Source organism: Hyperolius riggenbachi, chromosome 4 (assembly GCF_040937935.1).
Source record: "Hyperolius riggenbachi isolate aHypRig1 chromosome 4, aHypRig1.pri, whole genome shotgun sequence".
In the NCBI taxonomy this organism is placed as follows: Eukaryota; Metazoa; Chordata; class Amphibia; order Anura; family Hyperoliidae; genus Hyperolius; species Hyperolius riggenbachi.
In genome coordinates, this window is record NC_090649.1 from 444472976 (window position 1) to 444493989 (window position 21014).

General features: G+C 47.1%; 1 protein-coding gene and 1 long non-coding RNA gene across 4 annotated transcripts; one reads left to right on the plus strand and one right to left on the minus strand.

The window, feature by feature from the left end:
• Nucleotide 1: 1 nt before the first annotated feature.
• On the plus strand, nucleotides 2-10870 carry LOC137504357 (uncharacterized). The gene is made up of 3 exons (XR_011019469.1): nucleotides 2-98; nucleotides 4052-4128; nucleotides 9832-10870. It is a non-coding gene; the product is annotated as an uncharacterized lncRNA (long non-coding RNA).
• MAD2L1BP (MAD2L1 binding protein) lies at nucleotides 10544-18262 on the minus strand. Of its 3 annotated transcripts, none has more exons than XM_068232666.1 (3): nucleotides 18198-18262; nucleotides 15245-15478; nucleotides 10544-14399 (listed from the first exon to the last, which is right to left on the minus strand). In XM_068232666.1, exons 2-3 carry the CDS (start codon nucleotides 15473-15475, stop codon nucleotides 13884-13886), a joined length of 747 nt encoding a protein of 248 aa, XP_068088767.1. In that variant the 5' UTR covers nucleotides 15476-15478; nucleotides 18198-18262; the 3' UTR covers nucleotides 10544-13883. The 3 variants fall into 3 exon arrangements, with proteins under 3 accessions (XP_068088767.1, XP_068088768.1, XP_068088769.1); XM_068232667.1 differs by lacking the exon at nucleotides 18198-18262 and adding an exon at nucleotides 17945-18188; XM_068232668.1 differs by lacking the exon at nucleotides 18198-18262 and adding an exon at nucleotides 16748-17407.
• Nucleotides 18263-21014: the final 2752 nt, after the last annotated feature.

Here is a 21014-nt window from a genome sequence, read left to right on the forward strand (position 1 = left end):
TCGGGGCAGGACCTGAGAGTGTCTGTCAGAGTGTGACTGACAGGGCAGGACCAGAGACTGACGGCCGGGGGGCGGGGCCTCTGCCAGTTATGTTGGAGGTGATTTTTGCCCGTTCTATGTTAGCCCGTTCCATGTTAGCCCCACCTCTCCTGCCTGACAGGACATGGGATTTGTAGTGCCTCTGCATAGAAGCCATGGCGGCATTGTATTGCTGTGCCCCTGCTTGGTGATTTACTCTCATTTCCGGTCCTAGAAACATAACCGGAAGTATGAAAATATGCCCCCTCCCTGTGACAGAGTTGTACAACTCTCACAGGGTTAACCCTTCCAAAACTACAAGCAAAAAAAAAAAAAAAAAAAAGATAGAGTTAAATGACCTAATTGGAGGTGTCGCACAATAAAGGGGAACTCCAGCTGAAACCTTTCCCTTTACATTACAAGGTGAATGGATATGCCATAATTTCTGCCTGTGCCGTGCTACAAGATGACAGAGTTCGAGACAATCTGTGCCCCCTAGAGGGCTTAAAACACAACAACATACCGCCTAACTTTTCGAGATAAAAAAGAGGGACACTAAGACACCCCCACCCAGGAACGGATCTAGACCAAGTTGCGCCTGCGGCAAGGTCAGCTTTTGGCGCCTATGCGCTTATCCCTACTGCTTATACATAATTCGAAAACTCAATCCTCGCATGTAATCCTAGAAATAGTTTTTTTTTTTTTCAATTAAAATATTGACAATTAAACATGGAAAGTATATATAGCCGCCCAAATGACTCCCTGGCTCCCCGTGTGATCTGTACTGCCCCGTTCCACCCTCACCGCTTTGTATCAGGTCAGGTCCCCTCCCCGCTTGTGTTTGCGCTGAGCCCCGAGTGTCAGCATAGCGACAGTCATACTTACTTCAGCCGCTCTCCGGAACGCAGACCTAGTCTCCTCTCTGTCGCACCTCTAGTGTTGGCTTCTGCAATGCGCGTCATCTGTGAAGCCAACACTAGAGGTGCGACAGAGAGGAGACTAGGTCTGCGTTCCGGAGAGCGGCTGAAGTAAGTATGACTGCCACTATACTGACACTCGGGGGGCAGTGCAAACACAAGCGGGGGGAGCGGGGACAAACTGCACCTGCCGCCTGGAGCTAGAGGCCCACCTGCCCCCCCCCCCCAGATCCATCTCTGCCCCACCACAACCCTCACCATGCACATCACAAAGAATTCAGAAACAAAAGATGTAGTTTTATCATTCAAACCACACTGGTCCTATCATCTAGAGCCGATTCTCTCATAAAGCAAGGTGAAACATTTGCATCAGGAGCAGAGATTACAGGGGCAGCATGTTTGTACTGTGTTTACACTAACAGCATGCAGTCTGAGTAGGAGGAGAAGGGAGAGGAGAGTAGAGTAGTGGTGTGTACACACTTGAAAGATTAATGAAAGATCTTAGACCAATTTTACCACCTTCCATGTAGTATGAGAGCCATACTGTACACAGTCTATTATATTGAGTTGAACTCCCCATCAGATAAAAATCTTTGCAAGATGCTGCACATAAAGATGCTGTAGACATTCAAAAGTATCCGCAAAAGATCTGTTCCTGCAAAATGCATTCATAGTCTATGATATCTGCAGATCCTCATACACACCTTGTTTAACAGACATTCATCTGCAGATCAGATCCACCAGGATGGATCTGCAGATGATTGTCATGTAATGCGGTGGTATGAGCTTTGTACAGTATGGTGCTGTGTAATGCGGTGGTATGAGCTCTGTACAGTATGGTGTAATGCGGTGGTATGAGCTCTGTACAGTATGGTGCTGTGTAATGCGGTGGTATGAGCTTTGTACAGTATGGTGCTGTGTAATGCGGTGGTATGAGCTCTGTACAGTATGGTGCTGTGTAATGCGGTGGTATGAGAACTGTACAGTACGGTGCTGTGTAATGCGGTGGTATGAGCTCTGTACAGTATGGTGTAATGCGGTGGTATGAGCTTTGTACAGTATGGTGTAATGCGGTGGTATGAGCTCTGTACAGTATGGTGCTGTGTAATGCGGTGGTTTGAGCTCTGTACAGTATGGTGTAATGCAGCGGTATGAGCTCTGTACAGTACGGTGCTGTGTAATGTGGTGGTATGAGCTCTGTACAGTATGGTGTAATGCGGTGGTATGAGCTCTGTACAGTATGGTGTAATGCGATGGTATGAGCTCTGTACAGTATGGTGTAATGCGATGGTATGAGCTCTGTACAGTGTGGTGTAATGCAGTGGTATGAGCTCTGTACAGTATGGTGTAATGCGGTGGTATGAGCTCTGTACAGTATGATGCTGTGTAATGCGGTGGTATGAGCTCTGTACAGTATGGTGTAATGCAGTGGTATGAGCTGGGTACAGTATGGTGTAATGCGGTGGTATGAGTTCTGTACAGTATGGTGTCGTGTAATGCGGTGGTATGAGCTCTGTACAGTACTGTGTAATGCAGTGGTATAAGTTCTGTACAGTACGGTGCTGTGTAATGCGGTGGTATGAGCTCTGTATGGTATGGTGTAATGCGGTGGTATGAGCTCTGGACAGTATGGTGTAATGCGGTAGTATGAGCTCTGTACAGTATGGCTGTCGTGTAATGTGGTGGTATGAGCTCTGTACAGTACTGTGTAATGCAGTGGTATGAGCCCTGTATGGTATGGTGTAATGCGGTGGTATGAACTCTGTACAGTATGGTGTAATGCGGTGGTTTGAGCTCTTTTTTTTTTTTTTTTTTTTTCTTTTTTAAACTCAGCACACAGACCCAAGTTCATGGGTAGTCAGTCATATGTGGCATTGGCAATACTCCTTTCTTGCCATGCCCCTAAACTGAGTTGTGTGGTCATCATAGTTTGGTAGTAGCTATTTACAAGCCTCATCGATCTTCCTTTTCCCACCCTACCTCCCAATGAGCGACTGCTGCTGAGCCTAGTATTTTTTCACTATCCTTCTCAAAAACACATCCTACACACATACAACCACACCCTCTTACACATGTCCCTCTCTTCTCCCCAGTCACTCTCTTTCAAATAAACTAACTAAGGTTAGTTGTGAGGCTTCTCCATACTTCTTCAAGATTATCTGCATGCCCCGGCCCCGCATTCTTACACAGTTCATCCATCCCAACAAACCATTCCCTTGTATCCAAAGTGGTCGGGTTTTTCCAGTTATTAGCAATAATACTTTTGGCCACTATTGTGCCGTATTCTTTGATCAGTAAGTGTCCGGGACTTTCTTTTTTTTTTCTTTTTTTTGTGTCTATGAAACTAAAAATTGCTTCTTCTAGTGTAAGCTCAAATTTTTCTTTTAGTAATCTCTCAGCCAGGAGGCAAATATCATCCCATAATTTTTTGACTACCGGGCACCACCACCACATGTGTAGGTTATCTCCATCCCTGTGTCCACATCTCCAGCACAACACCCTGCGTCTTGCAAATTTGCTAATACGGTGTGGTGTGATATACCATCTACCAATTGTTTTAAATTGTATCAATTGAAGCCTTGGGTCTTGAATTTTAAAATTATTTGCCCATATTTGTGGCCAAGACCCTTCCAGACTCGACCCCAGCTCTCTTTCCCATTTCTTACAATATGCCGGAAGATCCTGGCCATAATCAGACGCACAGATATCTGAATATAGACTAGAGATTGATTTGTTCATTTTTTTCCCCAAATAAAGATGTTTTTCGAAATTATTCAGTTCCATCCTTTGGGCAGACAGTGAAGTCCATTTTCGAGTAAAACTATGGATCTGAGCAGAGCCCCATAAACTAATCTCATTATTATCTTCAAAAATTGATTTAATTCCCAGCACACGACTACCTCTGATATCAATGAAGCGTGTTTCTCGACTTATATTATGCTTGCCAAACCAGGCTGGGTCAAGACCTGGGGGGAAGTCTGGATTATCTCGCAAGGTTGTCAGGGGAGATAACCCCATATTCTCCTGCCATTTTTTAATTATCCAGAGCAATGACTTTAGAGTTGGTTTAATCAGCGGATGTGACGATAAGTTATATACCCTATTAATGTTTTTAGGAATCCAGGTAAAAACAAGATCCAAGTCGGATTCCTCCTCCTCCAGCCAAGGCCAAATCCTATTATTTGTATCAGAGGTAATCTCTATTTTCCATTCTAGGATTCTTGTCAAATGTATGCTTCTATAGTAATTATATAAATTTGGGGCAGCCAGTCCGCCCTGATTTTTCCTTTTCATAATCAGTTTGTAGTTTATTCTACGCTTAGTGTTGCTCCAAATAAAGTTCTGAAATATCTTGTGCCAGTTCTGGAACCATGCAGTAGGGATGGCTATCGGTAAACTCTGCAACAAAAAAATAAGTTTGGGGAGGATCAGCATTTTAATGATTCCAATCCTACCTATTATATTGAAACATGGGCGGTCCCAGGATCTCAGTTTATTTTTACTTTCATCTATTATTTTTAAAAAGTTACTCTTAAAAAGTAAGTCCAGGTTACTCGTAAGATTAATGCCTAAATATTTAATCGAATAATTATTACATCTAAATTCACTAATTTGTTTTATCTCTTCTATAAGTTTCATAGAGCAACCTATATTTAATATCTCAGTTTTCTCTTTATTCAGTTTAAAATTTGAGTATTTTGCAAAAAGACTAAACTTATCCCGACATTTTATAGTCGAGCCAAGTGGATCCGTCAGGGTCAAAAGTAGATCATCGGCATAAAAAAGTAGATCATCGGTGGTTTGAGCTCTGTACAGTATGGTGCTGTGTAATGCGGTGGTATGAGCTCTGTACAGTACGGTGCTGTGTAATGCGGTGGTATGAGCTCTGTACAGTATGGTGTAATGCGGTGGTATGAGCTCTGTACAGTATGGTGTAATGCAGTGGTATGAGCTCTGTACAGTAGGGTGTAATGCAGTGGTATGAGCTCTGTACAGTAGGGTGTAATGCAGTGGTATGAGCTCTGTACAGTATGGTGCCGTGTAATGCGGTGGTATGAGCTCTGTACAGTATGGTGTTGTGTAATGCGGTGGTATGAGCTCTGTACAGTATGGTGCTGTGTAATGCGGTAGTATGAGCTCTGTACAGTATGGTGTAATGCAGTGGTATGAGCTCTGTACAGTATGGTGTAATGCAGTGGTATGAGCTCTGTACAGTAGGGTGTCGTGTAATGCGGTGGTATGAGCTCTGTACAGTATAGTGTCGTGTAATGCGGTGGTATGAGCTCTGTACAGTACTGTGTAATGCAGTGGTATGAGCCCTGTATGGTATGGTGTAATGCGGTGGTATGAACTCTGTACAGTATGGTGTAATGCGGTGGTTTGAGCTCTGTACAGTATGGTGCTGTGTAATGCGGTGGTATGAGCTCTGTACAGTACGGTGCTGTGTAATGCGGTGGTATGAGCTCTGTACAGTATGGTGTAATGCGGTGGTATGAGCTCTGTACAGTATGGTGTAATGCAGTGGTATGAGCTCTGTACAGTAGGGTGTAATGCAGTGGTATGAGCTCTGTACAGTAGGGTGTAATGCAGTGGTATGAGCTCTGTACAGTATGGTGCCGTGTAATGCGGTGGTATGAGCTCTGTACAGTATGGTGTTGTGTAATGCGGTGGTATGAGCTCTGTACAGTATGGTGCTGTGTAATGCGGTAGTATGAGCTCTGTACAGTATGGTGTAATGCAGTGGTATGAGCTCTGTACAGTATGGTGTAATGCAGTGGTATGAGCTCTGTACAGTAGGGTGTCGTGTAATGCGGTGGTATGAGCTCTGTACAGTATGGTGTCGTGTAATGCGGTGGTATGAGCTCTGTACAGTATGGTGCTGTGTAATGCGGTGGTATGAGCTCTGTACAGTATGGGGTAATGCGGTGGTATGAGCTCTGTACAGTATGGTGTAATGCGGTGGTATGAGCTCTGTACAGTATGGTGTAATGCGGTGGTATGAGCTCTGTACAGTATGGTGCTGTGTAATGCGGTGGTATGAGCTCTGTACAGTATGGTGTAATGCAGTGGTATGAGCTCTGTACAGTATGGTGTAATGCGGTGGTATGAGCTCTGTACAGTACGGTGCTGTGTAATGCGGTGGTATGAGCTCCGTACAGTACAGTGCTGTGTAATGCGGTGGTATGAGCTCTGTGCAGTATGGTGTTGTGTAATGCGGTGGTATGAGCTCTGTACAGTATGGTGTAATGCGGTGGTATGCCCTCTGTACAGTATGGTGCTGCTTAATATGAGTACTGTACAGTACGGTGCTGTGTAATGCAGTGGTATGAGCTCTGTACAGTACGGTGCTGTGTAATGCAGTGGTATGAGCTCTGTACAGTATGGTGCCGTGTAATGCGGTGGTATGAGCTCTGTATGGTATGGTGTAATGCGGTGGTATGAGCTCTGTACAGTATGGTGTAATGCGGTGGTATGAGCTCTGTACAGTATGGTGCTGTGTAATGCGGTGGTATGAGCTCCGTACAGTACGGTGCTGTGTAATGCGGTGGTATGAGCTCTGTACAGTATGGTGCTGTGTAATGCGGTGGTATGAGCTCTGTACAGTATGGTGCTGTGTAATGCGGTGGTATGAGCTCTGTACAGTATGGTGTAATGCAGTGGTATGAGCTCTGTACAGTATGGTGTAATGCGATGGTATGAGCTCTGTACAGTATGGTGTAATGCGGTGGTATGAGCTCTGTACAGTATGGTGCTGCTTAATATGAGTACTGTACAGTACGGTGCTGTGTAATGCAGTGGTATGAGCTCTGTACAGTACGGTGCTGTGTAATGCAGTGGTATGAGCTCTGTACAGTATGGTGCCCTGTAATGCGGTGGTATGAGCTCTGTATGGTATGGTGTAATGCGGTGGTATGAGCTCTGTACAGTATGGTGTAATGCGGTGGTATGAGCTCTGTACAGTATGGTGTAATGCAGTGGTATGAGCTCTGTACAGTATGGTGTAATGCGATGGTATGAGCTCTGTACAGTATGGTGTAATGCGGTGGTATGAGCTCTGTACAGTATGGTGCTGCTTAATATGAGTACTGTACAGTACGGTGCTGTGTAATGCAGTGGTATGAGCTCTGTACAGTACGGTGCTGTGTAATGCAGTGGTATGAGCTCTGTACAGTATGGTGCCCTGTAATGCGGTGGTATGAGCTCTGTATGGTATGGTGTAATGCGGTGGTATGAGCTCTGTACAGTATGGTGTAATGCGGTGGTATGAGCTCTGTACAGTATGGTGTAATGCAGTGGTATGAGCTCTGTACAGTATGGTGCTATGTAATGTGGTGGTATGAGCTCTATACGGTGTAATGTGGTATAGAAGTATGAGCTCTGTACAGTATACAGATCTTTATAGAAGGTGGTTTACTGCTCTTCCACTTTGCAGCAGTCAAAGGAGATCTGAGAGAAATCAGAGAGAAGTGATTAATAATTGATGAGATCCTCTCCAGAAATAGCTTGTGAGAGCAGATGATGGCAGCACTCACAGACACACAGCAGGGGTGAGGCAGGCAACAGGAGGAGGAGGGGGAAGAAATAAGGACATGTATATCAGTTGCTAGAGATGTTATAGATGGAGGCACCACGCACACTTACCTCTCGCCAGCAGGGGATCTACATGTCCTACTCATGGGCGCACCTGTTCATTTATTAAAAATTAGGGGGGAAAAGTTGAAAAAAGTGGCAGACGAGCATATTACCCCCTAGTGGCACATATACTTGGCCTTATTTTTTTTTAAGCAGTATCAGTTGCCGGGCTTTGCTGCTGATCTAATCCAATCCAAAAAAGCTTTATGGCAGGACCAAATACATTTAGCATTGCCAAAGCATAACAAAGCATTAACATGGGGAGGGGGTTGTGGGAATAATGGAAGGGTAGGTGGTTGGGGTGTATAGTCTGTAGCAGACTTTCTCAACCAGGGTTCCTTGAGGACTCTTCAGGGGTTCCTTGGCATTTTACCCCATCGTGGGGGAAGTGTAATAGAGCACACTATAATAGGTGGTACTGTAACAAGAAGCACTAAATTGGGGGGTCAGGAGACAGTATAATCAGTGGCAGTGTAATAGGAGATAGTGAAATTAGCAGCCTAACCTACTTAAAGACCACACCTCCTGAAAAATAAATGAAGGGGTTCCTCGAGATCCAAAAGTTATTTACAGGATTCCTCCAAGGTAAAAAGGTTGAGAAAGGCTGGTCTATAGGGTGTGGAGGATGTAAGGGACAATATGGGGGGCTGGTATATACAGTCCATAGGGGGGTATACAGTCCATGTGGTATGTTCCTCTCAGTTGGTGGCAGGCCGTAACATATCGGGCAGCTAGTTGCATAGTTGTTTCTTCTTCCCCCAGTATGATGTAGTCTCCTCTCCTCATCTGTGGAGGTAAAATCCTGGATGTGGTCGGAGAGTCTCTGGAAGTGGGCGGTCCTCACAGGTGCATATTTTCTGCAGTGTAGCAGGAAGTGGGCCTCATCCTTCAGGGCCCCCTGGTCACATTGCCTGCAGTCTCTCCTCCTGGGGCTTCCATGTCTGTCTGTGTCGCCCTGTCTCTACCTCCAGGCTGTGGGCACTCAGACGGTACAGGCTCAGTTCCTCTGCCTCGAATACTTTTAGCCATAGCTCCTGAACAAGCATGCAGCAGGTCAGGTGTTGCTGACATTTCTGTCAAAGTTGCATGCTTGTTTCTGGTGCGATTCTACATTTGCAGCCAAATATACCAGCAGGAATGCCAGGTGACTGGTATTGTTACACCCCCCTAGTGGCCAAGCCATTTTTTACAATTCAGCACTCTTCAGCTTTAAAAGTTTGCTGCACGGCCATACAACTTAGCCCACAAATGAATCTTGCCCCTTTTCTTGCCACCAACAGAGCTTTCTGTGGGTGGCATCTTATTGCTGCTGAGATTTTATTTATTTTTATTAAATTTTGCTATTTTTTTTTTTTTTTTTATTCTTATCCCCCTCCCCCCCAAGATCCAGCCCTGTGATTGCTTCTCGTAGGCAACAGCTTATGAAAGGGATCTGATTGAGAGCCTCTTCTGGGGACAGTTCAGTAACAGAGCTGTCCCCCGTAAGCGCTGCACAGGTAATTTTGTCCATTTGGGGGGGGGGGGGTTTACAGCCCGTCAGCTCTGATAGCGGCTGGCAGGCTGTTTACGGAGCTGAGCTCCGTGACTCAACAGGGATGCGTGTGACCCCCGCTAATCTCCACCCCCAGGACTTATCGGCGGTCCTGGGGGAGCCAGTCTGCGGCCGCCGATTGGTGTTAGGCAGTCATAGAGTGGTAAAACTAAACCTGTGGAATCCTTACGTCAAAAATGTAGACACCTTGGGAGAGTCCCTCCATTCTAGTGCTGGGAACCCCGAAGTTCACGGGCGTGATCGAACGTATGAGGACGATTGCGGCTGTACTGCACAGTATGGCTCATGTCTGTGCTACAGCACGGTGCCGCCACTCAAGCTCGGTGGAAAGTCGAGCCCAATCGGCTCCGTAGTAGTGCATAGATGTGAGCCGTCTGCACCTGTGCAGTGCTTGCGGGGATCTCAGCACTGGAATGGCAAAGAGAAAAGGGACGGGGGAAGCCTCTGAAGGAATCAAGGGCTTTTCTCTCCTGAGGGAAGTACCCAAATTGGGCACTTTTTGCTCCCTTAAGATCCATGCACAACTCCAATGACTGCTTCCGGCAGTGATTGGATGCAATAGTGGCATCGTTCTGCCGTTGCCTAGCAATGCATTTGTACAGCATCAGGGTCCCCTGTCACTCTAGTTATCAGATGGAGTTAGAATATCAGACTGGATGTGTAAAAGGAGGGTGATGCTTGAAATCATTGTCCTTCCTCTGTTAACTATAGTTACCTGCAAGGAAACACGTGAGGTCATCACTGCATTGCATAAAAAGGATATTGCTGGCATACAGAGGAGGCTCTCCGACATTTCCGGCGTACAGAAGAGGCACTCTGACATTGCCGGCGTACAGGGGAAGCGCTCAGACATTTCCGGCACAAAGAGGAGACACTCCAACATTCCCGGCATACAGTTGAGACGTCCCGACATTCCCGGCGTACAGAAGAGATGCTCCGACATTTCCGGCACACAAAGGAAATGTTCCAACATTCCCGGCGTAAAGAGGGAGACGCTCCAACATTCCCTGCGTACAGGGGAGACGTATCGACATTCCCGGTGTACAGAGGAGCCGCTCCGACATTCCCTGCGTACAGGGGAGACGTAGCGACATTCCCGGTGTACAGAGGAGCCGCTCCGACATTCCCTGCGTACAGGGGAGACGTAGCGACATTCCCGGTGTACAGAGGAGCCACTCCGACATTCCCTGCGTACAGGGGAGACACGTAGCGACATTCCCGGTGTACAGAGGAGCCGCTCCGACATTCCCTGCGTACAAAGGCGAGATGTACTGACATTCCCGGAGCACAGGGGAGATGTACTGACATTCCCAGCATAAAGAGGAGATGCTCCAACACTCCCGGCATTCAGCCAGAGGCTTTGACATTCCCAGTATATTGGTCCCAGATGCTCTATACAACACGCTCATGGCACAACACATCATCAGGAAAGAATAGGGTAATTTATTCATAAAATGGATAAAAGCAAAACAATAGAAAATACAACAGCATGAATTTTCAGTCCGATAGTAAAAGGGAGACAGCGGCATATTAAGAGTCGTCTCTCAGCATCTCATCCAGATCAGCGTTCTCGCAGATCCACCCTCACACCACACAATAAATAATTCCCAAGAGCGCATTAAAAAACAAGGCAATAGAGTATAAAAATAGAATTATCTGATCCCTGTAAACATATGAAGCGTTCCGAATACCGGGGTATAAAACATGCACCCAATTCACATACTTATACAGCACTGCTGGGGATAGTCACAAGACCAAATACACATCCTCCACTCAGGCTGCAGCAAGCGCTATATGACTTCCTATGAACGTGGACTGTCTGCTTCCTGAATTCCAGTCATTACTTTACAATGAGCTTCGAACAGAATCCAGGCACACAATGCAGTGTGGGAAGTTCAGACCATGCAAATTCTGTGTGTCTGGTGTACATCTACCCACCACCTCCAAGTTCTGTGACACTGCCCCTCCCTCCTGTTACACCATCCCCTGAGGATTGTGACACTGCCCCTCCCTCCCGTTATACAGCCCCTGAGGATTTTTGTGAGATTGCCCCTCCCTCCTATTATACAGCCCCTGAGGATTTCTGTGACATTGCCCCTCCCTCCTGTTACACTGCCCCTGAGGATTTCTGTGACATTGCCCCTCCCTCCTGTTACACTGCCCCTGAGGATTTCTGTGACATTGCCCCTCCCACCTGTCATACAGCCTCCAGGATTTTTACATGACATGCAAGATGCCTTTTTGCTGTTAACCACCTCATCTCTGTGCACCCCAAAGTGCAACATCTAAGCTTTTACTGGCACCTATGTATCCAATCCATCTTATGTGTTTTTCTGGAGCCTTTAGGCTGGTGCGCTGCTCTAATATGCTGCTGGGTGTCTCATCACATATACATTTATACATTTATTTACTTAGTCTGCAGTATGAGCAGTCAGCCAATCTAATCACTGCATGAAACCACATTGCCCTCCTATCTCTGGTGCAGTACCAATGCTTCATCAGCATTGAGTGCCCCAGACCTACATCCTTCAAAATGCTGCCACCTCTGTCCTGTGAATTTACCCACCCAGCTATTCTACAGTCTCTGCCAACCAACCCTCTATCAGCCCAAACAATTATTTACGATGAACGATCGTAAATAATTGTTTGGGACCTCTAAAGGAGAATAATCTCCCAGCCAATCCGATCAGATTAATCCTGCTAACTCCACCCTCTCTGCATCAGCATGAAGTGTACAAGTTCTGTTTCACTTGAAACTCCAGCAGAGCACCAATCCCACTGCGCTGGTTGTGAAATATGAAACTGGTGTACATATAAGACTTGGATACTGGACTAGAGGCAGCACATACAGAGAACCGGAGAGCAACCTGGCTCTATTCATGTGGGCCATAATGCAAGAGAGCATACTACATGTGGCTGTCATGGGTCACTGTGACATGTTTATTGCAGTGTGACCACTGCCTTCCTAGCTCTGTACATCGGGTGAGGAGATTCTTCATTCCCAGTATGTGTGATCCGGCCAATTCCCTGTGCTGGGAAAACATTCACATCATTCAGCAACTGTCTGGAGTGCGACTCTGCAGGTCAGTTAACTCCATTATCAGCAGACAGTGGGAGCACAGAGGCCTCTGCAGGGGGTACACTATAGTGATATGCTACATCTCAAGACTGGAAACAGCGCCCACTAATGGGAGGAGGAAGCAACACATGATGGCTGATTAAACACACCAAATATTTTAAACACTCAGATACAAGGTTAACTCAGTCATACACTATTAGATATTCATTAGATCCAGCAAATAGTAGATCACAAGTCTAACTGAAGTGTGACTGGATTTTCTGGTGGGCTATACAGACACAAGACAGCCAGGCAACAGATATTGTTTAAAAGGAAATAAATATTGTAGCATCCATGTGTTTCTCATCTCAGGTTCCTTTTAAGGCAACCTATAAAATGAAATCTACTCCTCACCATTAGTGATGGGCAAACATTGCTCCCAGCAGCCCCCACCGATCCAGGGAGGAGTCACATTAATTCAATTAAAGCCTCTTGCTGCTGATGATTTAATTCCCAGCTCCATTATTTAGGATTTTTTGCCCCAGCCCCAAACACTATGGAGGGACCCCACTCCCAAATACCGACCTCCCCTCCTTCCCCTTCCATTAGAAGCAGACAAACCCCAAGTCCTAGTAAAGATGTGACACAGAGTTTATTGGTGCCAGGAAAAATACTGCTGTGTCAGCATAATAGCCTGGCCTCCCATTGTCTCTTCAGATGTTGCTAGCAGTAGAATCTCATTGTAGTAAACTCAGTCCCCAGGTCCCAGCCATGCACCTGTATGATTATACAATGTAGGATCAACTCTGATATAGTAAACTACTTGGCCAGGTCCCTTGAAGTTTACTACAAATGGATTCTACTGTATATTAAATCTGCATAAAATTAGCGTGAACCTGAAACTCTTTGCATCTCACTGACCATTGCTAAATTTGTTTTTTTTTTTATCAAGAAAAATAAACAATTATCCTGTTTTTTTTCAATGAGTATCCAATCGGACATGTTGGAATTTTTTTTATATTTGATCTAATGGAATAATTGAACAAAATTATATAATTTTCAGTCTAGTGATCAGTAGCTGCTCTGAATGGCTCCCTCTCTCCCTGGAGTCAGTGGAAATTTGCATGTTAGGAGAATGTTGTGCTCTTCCCCATACATTCCCCTCACAGGGTTTCATGTAGATTATAATAAGGTAACTTCACACTTACAGTGGCAGAACAGCCCTCTGGACACCCTGACATACCTGGGAACCCCTGATAAGCACCCAGAAGAACCTTAATATCAGAAAAATCACCCCTCGCCCCAGACAGACAGTGCGACGGCTGGTATAAAACAGTGTCTGAACTAATGCAGGGGTTCCCAGGACAAGAATGCACAGTGATAGTTAGGTACACAGGATTCTCATTCTTTACAGATACATCGAAATTGTGAATTCTCCGCTATATGAGGTACATATCAGTCCTTAAACATAAATCATTTCATCCGCATGATTAACATATAAAAGCTCCAGGCACAGTGCCCTTCAGGGGGCCCGCCTGATTATTGCACAGCTTCCATTACTGCTCCGAGCGCCTTCAGTCTCATATTGATGGTAGAAGAATCAGGGGTGATATACTGGAGGAGACGTCATGTGATAGGTGTGTCCGCAATGGTGATTAGCAGCACACAGAGGCATGCCGGCTCGCCTTGAGGCTTCATCCTCCTCTCAGTTTTGGAAGCCTTTCAGCATGACGGGTGCCTGGTACCAAATATAATCCTCACTGGTGTAATGCGTTTGGCTCGGAGACGGGCTGCAGGACAGCCGGATGGTCAGCATGTGACAGCGCGCCGGGACTTTATAGTTCAGTTTGGGTCGGAACCACTCTGTGCCGCAGTCTCTGTGTCCCTGGATCATGACAGCCAGGTTCATAGAGGAAGTGGAACGAAGATCGCTGAACGGGTCAGCCAGGAAGAGAGTGCGGAAAATTTGGCGCAGACAAGGCCGCTGGCTCAGGGTCTCATTTCCGTTGCCCACTTGGACACCTTCCATGTCGATCACATACAGCTCTTTGGGGTTCATGGGGGTCCCGCCCAGCAGGAGGAGGACACGGGGCACCGCCGTCAGGGTGAAGAGCGTTTCCAGCTGCACCAGTAACTCCTCCAAGTCTGACAAAGAACGCTGACACTGGCGGGAACACAACCCCTCAGACTTCAATGGCCTCCTGACCACCTCTTCTTTCTCCTGGAGATACCAGGGACAGAAACACAAGAAAAGACAAAAGCTCAGCCACAGAGGGGAGTAATGTACAACAAAGATTCTGACTCAAGGAGGAACAATGTACAACAAACATTCTTATGTGGGGGGAGGGGGGTGATGTACAAGGACTCCTACAGGAGGGGGAGCAATGTACAACAATGTCTCTAATTGGTAGGAGAGTGATGTAAAACAAAAAACAAGGCCTCTGACTGGAGGGATAGTGATTTACAACAAAGCCATTGATTGGAGGGGGTGTGATGTACAACAAGGCCTCTGATTTGGGGAGGGGGAAGGGGTAAGGCCTTTGATTTGGGGGGGGGGGGGGTCGTGATGTACAACAAGGCCTCTGAGCAAAAGTGGGTCATGTACAACAAGCATACTGGCTAAGGGGAATGAAGTCCAATGTCTGCCTCTCTTATAAGGGACAACTTCATGCTCCTAACAAAATCAGTACAGTTATGCTTCCCCTTCTCTACCACTCTACAAACCAATGAAGTACATTTATTTGTACCAAAAACCGTTGACATAAATAATTTTGGATGCAGACACCGGCCCCTGGGGGAGGATCATAGAGGGTTCACATGTTGGGCTGATAGGATTTTGGACATGGGGAAGAAGGTTATGATTTCCGACACGGGGACAGGGGAGGGGCATAGAGGTGGGTCACATGTTGGGATGATGGGATTTTGGACACAGGGATGGGGTCGTGTCACATAGGATTTTGGATGTAGGAGCGGGACAGAGGGAGTCACATGATGGGCTGATGGGATTTCAGATGTGGCACTGGGCAGGTGTCACATAGGATTTTGTAGGCGGGGCTGGGGGCTCACCTGAGACTTCTGGCAGAACACCAGCAGCTGCTCGTACGGGAGGGGCAGTTGGTGCCTCTGGTGAAGGATGTGCTTCAGTAATTCACAGGTGAAGCGGCAGCAGCTCTCTCTGGTCACCAGGCCTGGGAACACCACTGATATGTCAGGATCCTCCCTGGAGCCACGTCTCTGAGGCGGGACCTGCCGACCACGAGATTTCCGCGATGGCTCACCCGATCCCTCCTTCTCCATTATCTGCAAGAGGTAACAAATCAAAACCACATAAGGTATGGAGAACCCCCGAGCTGTCTGTCCTGCACGGGGCAGCATAGACAGTTCTTACTACAGACAAAAGGAGATATACAGTCTGAGATGCCTGCTTTATAAAGACTGGAGGAGAAGCGGTTCTCCTGAAAACCAATGAGGCTCCAGAATGTGAATACACAATTATAATGGAAACTCATAGCAACAACCTCCACCCCTTCATCACGCAAAATAATATAACCCTCCTTCCTCTAACAAGATGTCATTAGGTGGCCCTCCAATAATACTCAACAGTATTCAATAATATTCTAAACTCCCTCTGATCATCAAACAACAATTATTACAGGATATGGTACACTTTCATCATATAGTACTTCTCTCCCCACTAGTGTTGGGCGAACAGTGTTCGCCACTGTTCGGGTTCTGCAGAACATCACCCTGTTCGGGTGATGTTCGAGTTCGGCCGAACACCTCATGGTGTTGGGCCTTTTTAGTTCGGGTTCTCCCGAACAGCTCAATGCCCAGCCGAACAGGGCCCCTTCTCCCCACCCCCTCCGCTAGCGCTCCCCCCTCTGCCCGCTTCCCCATACAAAAATTTTCCGTAAAGTTCAATAGTACCTTCAGTGGCTGGCTGGCACTGTGGTGTGAGTGAGTAGGAGGAGTCCGAGTAGGACGCGTTGAGGCCGGGCAGCGGGCGGTTCAGCGGTAGTACCCTTGTGGTACTTCCGCCCTTTCTCTGACCTCACGTCCTCTACGTGATGACGCGTACCCTCGTATGCAGAGGACGTGAGGTCAGAGAAAGGGCGGAAGTACCACAAGGGTACTACCGCTGAACCGCCCGCTGCCTGGCCTCAACGCGTCCTACTCGGACTCCTCCTACTCACTCACACCACAGTGCCAGCCAGCCACTGAAGGTACTATTGAACTTTACGCAAAATTTTTGTATGGGGAAGCGGGCAGAGGGGGGAGCGCTAGCGGAGGGGGTGGGGGGGAATTTCCGCCCCCCCCCCCCCCCGCGACCGGGGCATGCTCCCCTTTATGCCTGCGACCCCATAGGGCCCCCAAAAGCAGGATGTTCGGGGGAGTTCGGGCCGAACATCTGGCCCATGTTCGGCGAACGGACCCGAACCCGAACATCCAGGTGTTTGCCCAACACTACTCCCCACCCCCCTTCCCCATCATAGCATAAGGGGTGCAAGTCTAGTTTAGGGGACCCAGCATAAAACCAGGCAGCATGGTGGTGTTGTGGATTGCACTCACCTTGCAGTGCTCGGTCCCAAGTTCTAATCCCAGTTGCGACACTATCTACACGGAGTTTGTATGCACTACATGGGTTTCCTCTGGGCACTCTGGTTTCTTCCCACATCCCAAAAACATACTGTTAAGTTGATTGGGTTCCCACTAAAATTGGCCCAAGACTACAATAGACCGGTAGGGATTAAATTGTGCGCTCCTCTGAGGGAAATATAAAATGAACCGGAGATGAAGCACCCTCATGTATTTTAATATATATATATATATATATATATATATAGGAACATTAGAGAAAACATTTACCCCGCTCTCTGTTCCATCCTTCACTGCTCAGCCTGCTTGTTATCAGCCCTGATAAAATCCCCAACTGAGCATTCAGTCTGGCTTAGCTCAAGAATCATTATAACTGAGTCTGTCTTCCCTGATGTCTTTTCAAGCCCAAGCCTGCCCCCTTCTAGCTCTGCTTTCCCCTTTCTGTATAGATGGGAGGAGCTGCTAATTAATGTAAGGCTATATTGAAAAACTTTTTTTTTAAATCTATATTTGTTAGTCATTAGAGGATTTTAGAAATGGTGATTCCATATTGCACACAACCCACTAGATAATATGCTTTTCTGATTAACTGTGTTTTGCATGGAGTTTTAGTAAAAAAACAAACAAAAAAACTGCACACCAGAGGGGTGAAAATACCAGGTATAGCATTCATTTTGTAAAATCTATCAGGAAGGGGGGGGGGGGGGGGGTCTGTGATTGGCTGAATAGTGTGGGGTAGTTTATTACATCCTATGAAACCTAGCAGTTTGAGAGAGAGCTGTCCACATGTTAGCAGAATCTACCCAAGAGGTGTCCTGGAACACCTGTGAACATACACCTCCATCATATTTTATCCCCCCCCATTATAGTATATGGTACATCCCCACCATATAGCATCACCCAACCACCATTATTGCATATACTAACACACACACACACACACACACACACACACACACACACACACACACACACACACACACACACACACACACACACACACACACACACACACACACACACACACACACACACACACACACACACACACACACACACACACACACACACACACACACACACACACACACACACACACACACACACACACACACACACACCCCTTTTATATGCTATGATCTGTATTCCTTATCACATGACATCACTCACTTCTCATCCCTTCACCCATCACAGGACATAACACGTCTCCCATGGTACAGCCCATCGCACAGTATTACACACGGTTACCGGAGAGGACTCCCCCAGTGGGCATCCCAACTCCTTCGCACACAACACAGAGGGGCTCCCCTCCCCCGTTATAGGAATGACAGCACCCAGCATAGGCTATATACTATCCACCCCCACTATGACATGGTATAACCCTTCCCTCATCACAGGTCATATCTCGGTCCCCGCACGTTACCGGTTCTCCCCGGGATCACAAACAATTCAAATTACTCGCGTCATTTCCGCTTCTCATATCCCATGACGTCAACCCGAGGGGAGAGGCTTCTGTCCCCGCGGCAAGGCGCCGCCATGTTGTCGTAGCCCAGAGGCGGGGCGCTTCCTAAACCAACCAACCAGCTTTTATTTATTTATAAAGAGCTTTTACCCCTCAATGCAGAAGAATAGCGCCACTGGCTGGCTGTGAGACGGCAGTTCTGGATTATAGAGGAGGGAAGTCTGGTCTGGATTACATTATGTATTATACTTGTAATAAAGGGGCCCATACACTCAGACGGTTTTTGACCGATCGATTGGTAAATTGCAAATCGATTTACCAATCGACCAATTTGCGAAAATGTAGGTCGATCTGTTGAGAATGCTTATTATTTTGCATTGGCCCTAATGGAAATCTGATGGCAAAAAAATGCCATCAGATATCTGTTCCTAGTAAAAAATGTTCCTAAACACATCAGATCAGATCATAAATCTATGTGATGATCTATCTGCTGCTAATCTAACGAGTGTATGGCCACCTTTAAGGTGGCCATACACTGGTCGATGTGCCATTAGATCGACCAGCTGACAGATCCCTATCTGATCGAATCTGATCAGATAGGGATCGTATGGCTGCCTTTACTGCAAACAGATTGTGAATCGATTTCAGCCTGAAACCGATCACAATCTGTTCAGCTGCTCCTGCCGCCTGTCCCCCCCCCCGTATACATTACCTGAGGCTGGCTCCCGGGCGTCTTCTCTGCACTGCACCGCACTGCTGTTCTTGCTCCATCCCGGCGCTTCCTGTGTTACTCCGTGACCAGGAAGTTCAAATAGAGCGCCCTCTATTTCAACTTCCTGGTCACCGGAGTGACACAGGAAGTATAAGCGTACACTGGGCGATGCGGAAATGCGGTGCAGCGAGGAGAAGAGGACCCCGGAGCCAGCTTCAGGTAATGTATACATGCTCGGATCGGGCCCGAATCGTACGCCGCAAGCGACGCGCTCCTACCGCCGGGCGATCGAGGGTAATTTCCCGCACGGCGCGATCGACGGTCCGATCCGATTTCGGGAGGGAATCGGATCGGCGGGTGCGTTTAGCGCAAGCGATTGGCAGCAGATCCGATCCCAGGATCGGATCTGCTGTCGAAACGGCCGTGAATCGAGCCAGTGTATGGCCTGCTTTAGTGTTTTCATTGTATGTGAGCTGAGCTGTAATAAGATCTGTGAACAAGTTCAGGAGAGAGTGAACAGTGTAGTCATTGTCAGCTCCAGGACCAATTCCACATAAAGATGGCCATACACTCGTTAGATTAGCAGCAGATAGATCATCAGATAGATCTCTGATCTATCTGATGTGTTTCGGAACATTTTTTACTAGGAACAGATTTCTAATAGATTTCAGTATGAAATCTATTGAAAATCGATCTGATAGCATTTTTTTGCCATCAGATTTCCATTAGGTCCAATACAAAATGATAAGCAATCTCAACAGATCTTCCTAAATTTTCCAACATGTCAGATCGATCGAAATCGGCCGCAAATCGATCGGTCAATCGCTTTGCGATCGATCGATCGGCCGATAATCGGCTGAGTGTATGGGCCTTAAGGCCTTATGCAAGAGATTTCCAAGAGATTTTCTCTTACTAAGGCTGCACAGGATGCTGTCAGGAACAGGAGCGTGAATGAGGACACACGCGGGTAGGGCCACACAGGGGCAATGGCCATCGACTGGCTCAATCGCAGGACAACGAAAGTGAGCCGCGGCGGGGTCCGGAGGATCAGTTTTGCACAGCACGGGCAGAGGACGGCTACCCCCTGTAACCGTCCTCTGCCCGCGCCGTGCAAAACCGATCCTCCGGTCTCTCCCCCCTCCCAAAGTGTTAAACACTTTAGGCCAGGAAGCCACTAGGACCGATTTTCTGAGCAATTTGCGATTTGAAAACTCTTGCCAATGTAATGCTATGGCTGTGATCCCACTTGAGCGATGTGATTTTATAAAAATCCCCCATAGCAATGCATTAGGCAAGAGCTTTTTCAAATCACTAGCGATTAAAAATCGCTCCTAGTAGGTTTCTGGCCTCAGGTTCCCTTTAAGTTTAAAAGGGTCCCTAGAGGGTTTTTTTGTGCTTCTAACCTCCCTGGCGGTACGCAGTTTCGGTGGTTGCGTCCACGGGAGTAATTTTTTGAATAAAACTTTCTGTAAACCTTGTAGCTAGCACTAGGCTAGCTACCTGTGTCCCCCATGTCCCCCCGCACCTCTCTGATTTCCCCGATCGCCAGCGCTTATATTTACCCAGCCGCGATCCCGAGAGAGATGTAGCCTCCCCAGTCAGCTTCAGTGGTAACTATGACGACGATCGGACATGACGTCATGCACAGTCCCGATCTTCCCCATAGCGAAGCCTGGAGGTGATTGGAGAGGCTGCGCTATCTCGGGATCCGGGGGGTGGTACGTATAACGGCGGCGATCGGAGCAGAGCGGAGGGACTTGGGGGACACAAGTAGCTAGCCTAGTGCTAGCTGCAAGGTTTACAAGAAGTTTTATTCAAAAAATTCCTCCCGGGCCATGTAATCCTCTGCGGCGGCTACCCCGAGTGTAGGTTGGAGTTACCGCCAGGGAGGTTTACCTCTTGTGGACCACAGGTTTACACCTCCCTAGTGATCAGGCGATTTTTTTTTACAATTCAGCACTTCACAACTTTAACAGTTTATTGCTCGGTTGTACAACTTAGTACCCAAATGAATCTTACCTCCTTTTCTTACCACTAATAGACCATTATTTTGCTGGTCTCTGATT